The 12403-nt window shown below is 52.8% G+C and overlaps 1 protein-coding gene across 1 annotated transcript in view; it reads left to right on the forward strand.

Annotated features, from left to right (window-relative positions):
* The first annotated feature begins 5272 nt into the window (after positions 1-5272).
* Positions 5273-12403, forward strand: part of AR (androgen receptor) — a 45646-nt gene continuing 38515 nt past the window's right edge. Inside the window, exon 1 of the mRNA XM_062006499.1 lies at positions 5273-6689. Within this exon, the coding sequence (XP_061862483.1) occupies positions 5692-6689 (998 nt within the window). The 5' untranslated portion in view covers positions 5273-5691. The remainder of the gene's footprint in view (positions 6690-12403) is intronic.

Raw genomic sequence — 12403 nt, forward strand, 5'->3', positions numbered from 1 at the left:
TCTCAGCAGAAAGGGAGAGACCAGCAAATCTGAGTTTCAGAACAAGCCCAGTGGCTGCCCTGACTCTGCCTAGGGGCTCTGGTGTGCCCAAGGCCAATGGGCTCATATGGCACCCAGTGTTAGGAACCACCAGCACGCTGGGAGATGCAGGGGTGGCTTGGATAAAGCATCCGTAAATCTCGGAATTAAAGTAGCTATTTGATCCCTTCTGTTTGTGTCTTTATGCACAAGCAGCTCTGTGGGGAAGGAAGGCACCAGCCTCCAGGGGCTGGTGTGTGGCTGTGTCAGCCTCCTGGCAGCACCACGGCCCAGGCCGTGCCCTCGCCCTCTCCTCAGGAAGGACCAGCCTGAAGGAGATGGTGAACAAAACCCCATTGCTTCACAGATGGATGTTTTGTTCTTGCAGGACCTGTCCTTTCACCAACTGACTCCTAAGCAGGGGAGGTATCCACCGCTGGAAACCAGAGGCATCGGTGCACAGGCAGAAAGCGCAACCCCACGGCAAAGAGGCAGCAGCATCAGCGGGAAAGGTAAGACAATGAGCTAAAAACAATCCCTAAAAGCCTGGAGGGGCTTGGGTAGGGAAAATGGAGCCCTATGGTCAAATGGTAACTAAAATCTCTCATCTTGCTTTTTGGTTATTCTGAGTGATTAATAAACAATGTAGTTTCTGATAAATTACAACATTATTTGGGCTTCTGTGATGGTCATTAGAAAGCCAAGATTGACATTTTTATCGGTACACAAACTCGTGTAAGTGCCGAACCAGAAGGTACAGGAATCCAACATAGCTAACATGGGGGTAGTTTGAGAGTCCCACAGCTTTTTGTGTCAAATCTCCATGTGTTCTATTTGGGCAACTTTCTGTTGATCTGACACCAGTAACATGTAATCAATGATGTGAAATCCTTTCCAGTTTAGTACTGTAGGGGTTGTACTGCCTTGCAGCCAAGGAAACTCCAGTTATGTTCTTGGTCTCTATGGGGCAAGGTTAACAAGGTTAACAAATCCAGCAGTATGGTAACATGAAGTCAATAAAGTAACAGTTTGCTTCCATTTTCTTGGATGTCCCTAAGATGGGATTAACTGCAAAGCAAGAGGAATGCTTCTATTTAAATATTTTAATGGAGATGCTGCTGGCAAGATCCATATAGCTGAAATGAGAAAATACACACAGGCTGATGTTTTAAATACACACTGAAAAATACCTTTGAGGTTTTCTAAGTGGGTTCCTTTGTTAAGCGTCGGGTTTGCGTTGCAACTCATGCAAGTGTGGGTAGTGCATAAGCACATGGTTACCTCAGCTCGTTGCTTTTTATCTTCTATTCAGTCCACATTTGGCTCACTGGTTATCTCAATCACTTGTGTTCTGCTGCACAGGGCAGGCCAGGAGAAGGTAAATCAATACCAAAAGTTTTAACTCTCTATTCAGGTAAGAGAAACCACCCACAAACTCTGAACTGGATCTTGTTCAGCAATATTTTTTCTGGGTTTTTTAACACTTATGACATTAAAAACCAGCAAATGAAGTATTTATTGGCTACAGTGCGATTGTTCCTTCTGTGTGTGCTGCATCAAGCTGTAGTTAAAATCAGTTACAGCGTACATGCAGGATTTTAAGATCATTGTTCTAGTTAAAGAAAATGCTCTGAAACTCTGAGCAGGCAAAAGCTTTACTATGGAAATGTTCAAAAAAGTATTGCACTACATAACTGAGTGCTATCCACATGTAATGCATCGAGTACACATGATCCCTGTCCCCTTCCTGATGTTAGAGGCAGCAGATCTCTATTCACACCCTGTTTTGCCCACAGGATAGAAACAGGAGGGTTTTCCTGATGTTCCCAGCTCTGGGTGCAGGGTTACAGAGTTGCACGAACTACAGTGAGAAGGTCCCTCTGACCCTTAATAAGACTTTTGGTTTAACTTTCCCATAAACTTTACCTTTAGGTGCTACTTGGGTAGTGACTTCCATCAGGAAAATGACAAAAATTTCTTTATGATCCTTGGAGCAAATCCAGAGAAAAGTCTGATGATTTTGGGTTCCCAGGGACCCCTCACGCTGGGCCCCGTGGGCACACGGCCCCTTGCTGCCCAGCTGCCCCACACACCCCATGGGGCTGCCCGGCCCCAGGATGCTGGGAGGAACGGGCTTTGGCTCTGCCTTCCTCCTGGTCCTTTCCCCTCTCCTCCCAGCAGGAAGCTGCAGTAACCTGAAGGAACATACACTAGCCAATGTTCAGATAAGCCCACCATGCTGAGCTTTCCTTTCAGTCATTATTTTATAATAAAAGCCACACGCAGCTCAGAATGAAACTGCTCTGTGAAAAAATACTTGTTTTCACTGGCAGCCAGTTCTGCATGTAAACCATGTGTTACCCAGTCAGAACCAGTGGCCATGGGAAGATGGCAGAGAGGAGCCAGACCCCATGCCAGCAGCACCCAGGAGCTGCAGACAGAGCACTCAAAATGCACTCAAAATGCGTGAATGCCCGAGTCTCAACCACTGACAGCCACCCCTGAGGTCCAAGCAAGCAATCCAGGACAGCCAGTACATCAGCCTCGCTCTACAGGAAAGTTCAGACTCGTTTAAAAATGAGAAAGGCACTTTCTAACACATGTGCACACTCATGCTGCTGCTCTGTTTGCACTGGATTCATAAATAAAACTACAGCATAGCTTACATACAGAAAAAATACATATTTGTGCAGGTTTTGCCTGGCCTTTCCATAAATGCTGCTTATTTAACTGTGCTCAAATACAGCACTCAGAATTTCAGCTGGAGACCGAGATTGTGGCCGACTTCTGAACTGCAGAAAGTGACTTTATGGGAAGGATTTAACTTGCCTCTAATGCAACTTTGAAACACTGAAGAAAGTTATGTTTTAATATTTGTGAGACACAACTGCAAGTAAAACACTCTCTGTCCATTAACAGTACAGACTTTTTTCATCAACCAGATATAAAGATTAAAGTACACGAAGCCTTTAAGAAGCCACGTGTGTGGCCACACCCCCCCCCCCAGACAGTCCAGTAGGGTTAGTAAGTTTTAAGAGAAACATGTGAATGCCAGGAAAACAAACCCTCACAGGATGCCTTTGTGGGAAATCAGCTTTTTAAAAAGAGGAAAGAAAAGTGACCAGCTTTTTCCAGTTTATGTGAAGATCTAATCACAAACTTGCTTCTAAAATAACACATCATAACCACACAGATGATCGATCAAAACTCAGGTATCGGCTCTGTAAACTGAGAAAAACATGACCCCATTTGCAGACTGTCTGTGCATCCGCAGTGATTAGCATCTCACAGACCCTGCAGCCAGCTCCAGAGGGTGGGAAGATCATGGACCTGCAGCTGTTGAAGCCAGAGGAGAGGCCAGGAGAAGGCTGAGTGCAGTGGGACAGACACTGATTCAAGGGACAGGGACCCAGCTGCAGGCAGCAAAGGCCACTTGAACATCAAACACCAAACTTGTGCCGAGGTCCTCAGAGCTCGGGATGTTCTCAGTGCATGTGGAGTGAGGCCGTGTCTCCCTTGGTGGGAATGGTGATGGCAAAGCTCTTATTTGGCTTGTGTATGGACATATATATATACATGTGTGAATAACCCACGTCTGTTTCAAACACAAAGCCCCGCTTCTTAAGCGATACTGCCCTGCGTCTCCAGTCCTCAGAGTTTCAATACATTTCTTGATGCTAATCATGAGAATCCTCCCTTTGATGTTTTCCAGAGCCCATCTATTTGACTCCAGAGGCCTGACAACTATAGGAGCCCAAAAGAGCAAAGACAGTGGAATCTGCATCAGCTTGGCAGGTACCTGCAGCGATTAGTGACAAGTTAATTTTCATGGAGGTGGTTCAGCATTCGGAGGGGTTACCATAAGCTTCAGTTATGAATCCTGGGTTTGTGCTTCTAGGTTTTTGTCATGGCTCCTGAAGTGCAGAGCAGCTTTGCAGCATATCTTTGCTATTACTGTGCAGCTGGTAGAAGCAGTGAGTTCGTACACTTACCTGTGCTGGAGAAGGAAAAAAAATGAGGTTCCTGGAACTAATATCTTTCAGAAAATCTAGTTAAGGCTTTATATTCAAAAGCAACACCCACAACCTTACTTCTGCGGGAGAGCCTTCTCTCACAAGCCTGCCTCCTGAAAAGGTATCCTACCTACAGGGTTTTCCCCCCTGTGTGTAAATGAAGAACAGTTTGTAACGTGGTTAATGCTGGGCCATACAAACACCCTTCTTGTCCCCACGTCTTTCTTTGCAGCCCTTCAAAACACTTCTCTGCTCTTGTCCTGTCCTGTTCCCTGCCCTCACACCCGAGCTGCAGTTCATTGTCATTAAACACCACCTTGGTATTTCATCCATGCTGAAAGCCTACTGGGTCTCTCTGTAAATGCTGTTTGCCAGCAGCGGCCAGGCCCCCAGTCAGACAGACAGTCGTGGCCCCTTCACCCCCCGAGCTGCTCTGCTGGCCGGGGTTGGATCCCTGGGCAGTACAGAGGACACTGCCAGATTGTGTTTGGCTGTACTTAGTTTTTTTATCTACGGCTTGTAAAAATGCTTTTTAAAAGGCTGGACGTGATTCTTCGTGTTCCCGATTGACTCCACTTGTGCATTTGCAACAGATGATTACTTTCCCCGTCTCCAAAGGGCTTGAAATTAATGGGCTTATTCTAACCTGTCTCATCTGAGTACGATTCCATTACCCGGTTGCCTGGTAGTGGAGCCAGAAGTTACTTTTAGGACTGTTGTTACAGGACCGGTGAGCTCAAGCGTAGGGTAGGTCCTGCACTAATGAGTCTGCTACCTGGGTCTGTTTCAACCTTGTGCATGAGTGCGGCGGCTGTTCGGTACCACGGACAGTTTCTTGCTGCAAGTCGCGGGGCTGCACAGACCGCAGCGAACCCTCCTGCTCGGCACAGAGAAACAGGCTGGTCCGGGGCACGCGGGGGGAAGGGGGCGGGTGCCGGGGTGGGCGGCCCCCCCGCCGGGCGCAGACCTGGGCAGCGCTTAAGCGAGAAGGCGGATTTCGTGCCGAGTCGCGCTCAGCAGCGTGCGCTCCGCCGGCTGGCGGCGAGGGCGTCCGCACAGCGCTGCCCCGCTCCGCCCGGCCAGGGCGCAGGGAGGCGGCTCGGGCGCTCACCCAGAGGCCGCGGTGCCGGGCGGTGTCCCCGGGCGGGCCCGCCCGTCCCGTCCCGTCCCGCTCCGCCCGCGGGGGCCGGCGCCGGTAAGGCGCCGAGCCCAGAAATTGCGGCGAAAGCCGGCGGCGGCGCTGCGGCTCCGCGGGCCGCGCAGCTCCGGGGCCGCCCCCGCCGGGAAGCCGAGCCGCGGGCAGGCTGGTCGTCGCCGCTTCTCTCCGCAGCGGGTCACCGGATTAATTCTTGCAGAACTCCCGGGCCGCGCCTCCCTCCCCCGCAGCCGGTCTCCTGCTCGCCCCGCGCCGCCTCCCGCACGCAGACACAGGCGCCCGCACCTGCCCGCACGCAGCCCAGGCTCCAACTTTTGCTGCCTGTTGCGCACACCGGGAATCCCGCCCGCCCCGCGCCGCCGCTCCGGCGGGGATGGGCGCCGCGGGGCAGCGCCGCTGGTAGCCAACACGGCGAGCGGCCGGCCGGCTGGGGGGAGTCTGCCGGGGCTCGCCGCCCCCGCCTCGCCCGCCACCGCTGTTTCTGCCGCCCCGCGCTCAGCTGGCATGGAGGTGCAGCTGGGAGTCGGCCGCATGTACCCGCGGGCGGGGGGCAGGACCTTCCGCGGGGCGTTTCAGACCTTCTTCCAGAGCGTCTGCGAAGACTTCCAGGCGCGGCGTGAGAAGCCGGGCAGCAGCCCGCAGCCGCCTCCGTGCGCGCCCTGGCCGCCAAGCTCCCGGCCGCCGCCGGGCTCGCCCGCCCGCCTGCCGCTCCAGGAGCCCCGCGCCGCCGGGAAACCGCTGCCGGCGAGCGGCCCCGCCATGGGCTCGCCCTTCCCCTGCGCCGGCGAGCTGCGGGAGCTGCTGTGCGAGGCGGGCGCGCTGCCGCTGCTGCCGCCGCCCGAGGCCGAGCCCGCGCCTGAGGCAGACCCGCTGGGCGAGAGCGCCAAGCAGCTCTGCAGAGCCGTGTCTGCCTCCATGGGCCTGGCCCTGGAGGGGCTGGAGGCGCCGGGCGAGCCGCTGCCCCGCGATGACTGCATGTTCGGGCCGCCCCGCGTCCCGCGCCCGCCCGCCGCCGACCCGCCGGAACCGCCGCCCGCCCCGGCCGCCTTCGCGGGCGCCGAGGCCGCCCTGGCCGTCGAGGCTCCCGCCGGGCCGGGGCTCTACCGCGACTCGCCGTGCCCCGCCGCGCCGCAGCCCCCCGGCTTCGGCCCGCTGCCGCCGTCCGCCCGCATCAAGCTGGAGAGCCCGCCGGGGCCGGCGGCGGGGGACGGCTGGGGCACCGCGGGCATCCCCTGCCGCTACGGCGCCGAGATGGCTCCGCCGGGCTCCGCGCCCCCTTGGCCCGCCTTCTTCGCCGAGGAAGGGCAGCTGTACGGGCCCTGCGCCGAGCTGCCCGCCGGGCCCTTCCTCTGCGGGCGCGGGCCGCCCGCCGAGACCGCCGACTTTCCCGCCGACGCCTGGTACCCGGCGGGGCGGGCGCCCTTCGCCGCCCCCGCCGCCTGCATCAAGACCGAGCTGGGACCCTGGGTCGAGGGCTACGCCGGCGCCTACGGCGACGTCCGGTGAGTACCCGAGCCCCGTCGGCACCGGCGCCCCGCTCTCCGCATCCCTCCGGCGCCCTGCGCACCCCGGCTGCCTCCTGCCGCTGCCCCGGCAGACGCCGGGGGTCCAGCCCGCCGCTGTCCTCGCAGCTCCCGGCTTGCTTCACCTTTCTGATGCCGGAGCCTTCTCTTTTACCGAGCCACTGTCAGTTGTGACTGACTAGGCACGGTTATGCCAGAACTGCACCTAACACCCGGTGTTCCCCACTGTCCCCTCAGGGCTTCCATTTACGCGTTTCTCGCACCTCTTCCCTCGGCCACTGTCAGTGCAGGGGAATCGGGACACTCTGCTTGAACCACAGACTGATCTTGATCGAGTTAAAATCCTCCCCGTGCCCTACTCTGGCGTGGTCTGGAGATGAGCAGGGAATGAGCAGAGCAAGACTAAGCTGCAGTGTGTATAGGCAGAGAAATGCTGTGTATGCTCTGGAGCTGTGTTTTAAAGTAGAACTAGAAGAGTATTTAGGAATACAGTAGAGGAGGAAAGTTTTGTTTGAGAAGGATTCGATCAACAGTAATTTTTCCTGCTTCATTAACATAAAAAAGAGATTATCTGTGGCAGTAAAATAGGGATGCGCCAGCAAAAGCAATGGGCATGCTGCATCGTCGGCTCCTGTCGTGGCAATGCGTGTCACTGCCCGGGAGAATCCCTGCAGCTGATAGAAATGGGAGTGAGAATGTGCTTGCAAGGGAGGTTTTGTGCTGGCTCGGAGGCAGCCCCAGCCACAGGTAGTTGGTGTGGACTCAGCTTGGGTTTGCATCATTGGATTGTCACATCCAAATGCTCACCCTGTGACACTCTGTGTGGTGGGAGTAAAGATTAAAATCCACAGTTACTTTGAAGTAGCACAGGGCAGCTGCTTGTGCTTCTGTGCTTTTCTTTAAAATGCTCACAGCTTTATGTGGGCAGTGTAATAATTATCATCCACACAATCATTGACTTGGGAATTTTACAAGGAAGTTGAGAACTTGGCAAGAAAAGAGGTAAAAGCAAGGAAAGGTTAAAACGCTGGGTGTCATAGCGGTGGCAGGAGTTGTGTGTCCTCCCCAGTATCTTCCTCTGGAACCAGTGCAGGGCGAGCAGGGATGAGCAGTGTTGGCCACGTTCAGCTGCCCAAATGTTGTCAATGGGTGATGCAGGTTTTTGCTGGCAGAGGGCTCAGCCTCCTGATGGTCGTTTACCTGCAGAGCCCCTGACAGAGGTGCGAGCAGACAGGAATACTGCGTTGGGGAAAAGGTTTGGGCTGATGGGATGGTCAGCAGGCAGTCGTGTGGGCTGGGCCTGGGCAGCAGGTGAATTTTACCTGAGACTTGCCTTAGAGCTAAGGGAAGTCTCCCTTATTCCTGTGGGAAATGCTGTGTCCTCTTCTTCCTTACGGCTCCGTTCAGTGTGCTGCATCCCTGTCCCCGTGTCCCCTGCACAGTGGCTCTGAGGAATCCTGGGCTCTGCTGGCAGACCTCTGCAGGGTCCAGTGGAGTCAGAGCTAGTGCTAATAAGTGCCATTATCTTGTCCTCCAAGCTCCATGCTCGTACAGCCTTACCTTGCTGCAGCAAAGGTGTGGTGGACTGACAGTATTTGTACCCCTCTCTGTGTTTGGATGCAACTTTAAAATGCTGTAAAGAAACTTCAAAGAGTCCTTCACGGTCTGGGTAAAGCTGTGTGGGTTAATAACTGCCAGGTTTGTATTTCATTCTAGCAAAGTCTCCGTTACCTTAACAATGTCCTGCCCATTGTTTGTCTCTGGATTTCCTCCTGGATATGCAACAGTGCTTAGTGTGGTGAGCAGCCTCTGCTGCAACTGGAGCTGATGGCAGTGGATCCTGCACCAGCTCCCCTGACAGAGGTCCGGGGGCTAAAGTACTTTATTGTAAAGTTCCCTTTCGGAAGGATGATCTGCTTTGGACCTGCATCCCCCTGTCAGCTTCTAGTGGTGGGTTTCAGTCCCTGCCCTATGTGGTGTAGCACAGAAAGCTTTACCCCCTATGCCTTGGGAGATGTGGCCATGGCATTTTCTTTGCAAGTGGTGGAGGGTACTTCTGTGGGCTCCCTGCAGCCGTGGTGGCTGAGGGAGAGCTGTGCCTCAGGTCCCTGTGCTGTCACAGTGAGGGAAGTGGCAGCTACAGACACAGCACAGTCTTGTTTGAGGAAGAGTAATGAGCATTGTAAGGTGCATTGCTCCTAGTTCTTTCCCTGTTTGGATGGCCCCGCTTTGCACTAGCAGGATCACATCTCTTCCCTCCAAGGTGGATCTCTTCAGATCTCCCACTCTGAATGGGTGTGCTCTGGAGCAGGTATAAGCAGGCATCTCTTAAGTTAGAGTTACACAACGTGTCCCCCACACAGACACATCTGTGACAATAAAGTGTGAACAGTTTCTTAGAATGTGGGAGGAATTGTTTCCATTTTCCCTGTATATAAACTACTATCAATTTGAGGTTTGAGGATCCACCAAGCAATCCAGCCCCCCCTCTCTCAAGGCTTTAAACTCTTCTAGTAGGATCCTCAAACGGCAAATGGGGTGCTGACTTCCCTCTCAGTCTGGGATACAGCACAAACAGCTTGTGAAACAAATGCTGTCAGTTGCCTGGGCTGCCTCGAAGCCATCGGCTCCCACGGGCTGACCCCCCTCGGCAGGACCCTCCGGTGGCTGAAGACGCCCTGGGGTGCGGGGCAGGTCTGGAACCACTGCCTGCCCCTTGCTCCTGCAGAGCTGGGACTCCTCTGGGTCTGGATGCACTGAAACTGACACAGGAGACAAAGAGGCTTTAACACCGCTGGGTTTAATCTGAGGCTTTTGATACTGTGCACTTGATTGTACCAGTATTGCTTAAGTATAATTAACAAATTTGTCTGAGCTTTTGTTACACTGTGGGCTCGTAGCTGTTTATCCTTGTGCTCTGGTAATTATTGTGTTGGTTGATAATTGTTAGCAGTACTCTTTGAAGTGACTATTTAACCTATTTTAAGAGTGAGACACAGCTTTGACAGAGTAAATCCAAAATTATAGTGTCAAACTGACTTGTAAACTCACAGCACAGCAGCGGGTAAGTGGTGAAGACCTATTTAGTTAAAGTAAATTGGAATTAAAGAAGCAATGGAAACAAAGGTGGTAATTTCCAGGGGTAAATGGCTCAGAAAAATCTGCTTGTCCATGTAGCGTCAAATACCTTTTAAGCAGCATTGGCTGTTATTACTGATACCTCCTTGGCATCCCCATGGGTGCTGGTTACACCTGCCTGCAGATTCCTTTCTTTGGTTGGGTTGTCATCAGCTTGGGTGAGTGCCATGGGTTATGCATCACCTGGTGTAATGGCTCTGTAATCTTTTTTGTGGCCAGCTATGTAATTGTGATACCACTTACAGATAACACCTGTAATAATTGCTGCCTACTGAAGGAGGAGATAAGATTCTGATAAAGAGATCAAAGGCAGGTTGTTGCACTAACAGATGAGGTGAGGCAGGAGGTTGTTCACCAGGCTGCCCTGGCTCCCAGCCCACAGCCCCCTGTGCTGTCCCCATGTGCTGCTCCAGCATCCCCTTCCCCAGCACTCTGGGGGACCCTTGGGAAGGGGATAGCCCTACTGTCAGTTCTTGTCAGCATGACCCCTCTGCTCAGGTGAGGGAAGAACTCCTGAAACCTGTCCCTCTGTCTGGCTTCATGATGCATGTTCATGGCCTGCATCTGCTGGGATGGCTACGTGGATGACGAACCTTGGGTGACTGGTAAAGCCATTGATGTGCCAAAGCTTTTGATGATTCCTGATCAAAGGAGAACAGAAAGCATAAAAAAATTCTTTCTCCTCACCTTTCAGTTCCTGTCCTTACTGACAGGCAGAAGGCTGGTCTAAACACAATTGCCAGCAGCCCTGCCCCACTACTGTGTCTTGTTTATAGAGCTCAGTCCTGTACTGCTGAGGATTCAGGGCAGGAGGCTGTAAAGGATTTGCCCTCGATGGCTGTTCTCCCGCTTGTACAGCTTTAGGTTTCTCCTGCTGTTCACAGTGTTAGCTGCCAGCTGCTGTTTGTTGTGCAGATGTGGTTGCATTGCAGCACTTCTTGCAGCCAGTCTGTGGCATAGCCTGTTGGTTTCCCTGCCCTGAGAACCTCATTCCTGCCAAAGGGAGTGAGTTAAAAACCAGTGGTGATTTGGTGCTTGTGCTGAGGTCAAAAGGGCAACATATTCACAATCAGGATGTTGGAATGAGAGATAAAGCATCTGTAGGACACACAGGAACCGGTGGCTTTGGTGTTGCTGTGTCTGACAGAAAACCAGACTGGTGCACAGCTCACCTTTCCACCTATGATTCCTTCTCGGGAGACTGTGTCAGCCCTGGGGAAGGATCAGCTCCACAGGGACGGGCACCAGCCCCAGGACAGGATCAGCTCCACGGGGATAGACACCAGCCCCAGGGCAGGATCAGCGCTGCTGGCAGCATGTCTGTGGGCAGCTGGCAGTGTGGCTGTGCTGTCCTCGCTCTGTCCCCACGCTGCTGCAGCGCTGTGGGTGCCGTGGTGTGGAAGCTGTGGCCCAGGACAAGGGCCTTGTGGTGCTGAGCTCTCGAGCCCATGGAGGGTTGGTGGGAGCTCCTGTCTGCAGCTCTGGCTGCTGCCGCATGTCCCTGCAGCACAGAGACAGTGGTTCCTGGAAGTCCCTTGCTTCAAACCGAGGGAGGTGTGGGACAGTCCTGGGAAGAATTAAAGCAGATACACTGTAACAAAGAGGTGAATGCTGTGGGCTGCCTGGGCAGCCCCTCTGGACAGTGCACAACTCCCCTCATCTCAGCTCCGAGAAGTCTCCAAGGCCACGCCGAGCTCCAGGCAGGAGACAACAGTTGGCTCTGTGTCCGTGCCAGGGTGGCACCTTTCAGTTGCATCTCTCAGGAGAATGAAAGATAAAGACAGGCAGTACTTTGAGAGGAAATTTCAGATGGGCAGTTCAAGGAAAGAAATCCCAGTGAAAACCGGAGCTGATCAGAAGTCAATGTCTGTGCAGGGTAGGGGGAAAAAGCGTGCTCCTGGAGTGGGAGGAGGGCTGGAAACTGCCATTTATTGCAGGAAGAAAGTCCAGCGTGCCGTAAATCACTGGAAATTATTTTTACTCAGATGGGAACATTTTGTTTTGGTATGATGAAAGCAGTTTCATTTCACACAGTTGAAAATAATTTGTCATAGAGAGCAGCATTGTAGAATCACAGAACAATTTGGGTTGGAAGGGACCTTTAAAGATCGTCTCATCCAGGCCCCTGCAATGAGCAAGGGTGTCTTCAGCTAGTTCTTTGTATTTTTCTATTATTCATGTTAATTATGTTTCTGTCTTAGCACTGAGCTTAATTTGTATTTTATAATGTACTGATTTTAAGATGAGTGTCCTAATTGGCTGTTTCTCTATTGGCAATTGCTAATTCCAGTTGGCTTTCAGCCTGCACTTGGCATGCTTGCTGGTGGCTGTCCAGTAGGCTGTTTAGTTTGAAATGGATACTTTTGACTTGTGATTGTAGGATAAAATTACAAAGTTAAATATAAAAGAAAAAAATCTATTATTTTATCATCCCTGGAACGTTTTAAATTCATCAAATGAGCATTTACTGAGAGAAACTATTCTGTGGGAGAGTTCTTGCTCCTTCGAGTAAAAATTAGTTGTTTCCCTGAGCTGCTCTTTTCTTCCTCTGTTGC

The sequence above is a fragment of the Colius striatus genome, chromosome 13, assembly GCF_028858725.1.
Source record: "Colius striatus isolate bColStr4 chromosome 13, bColStr4.1.hap1, whole genome shotgun sequence".
NCBI lineage: Eukaryota > Metazoa > Chordata > Aves > Coliiformes > Coliidae > Colius > Colius striatus.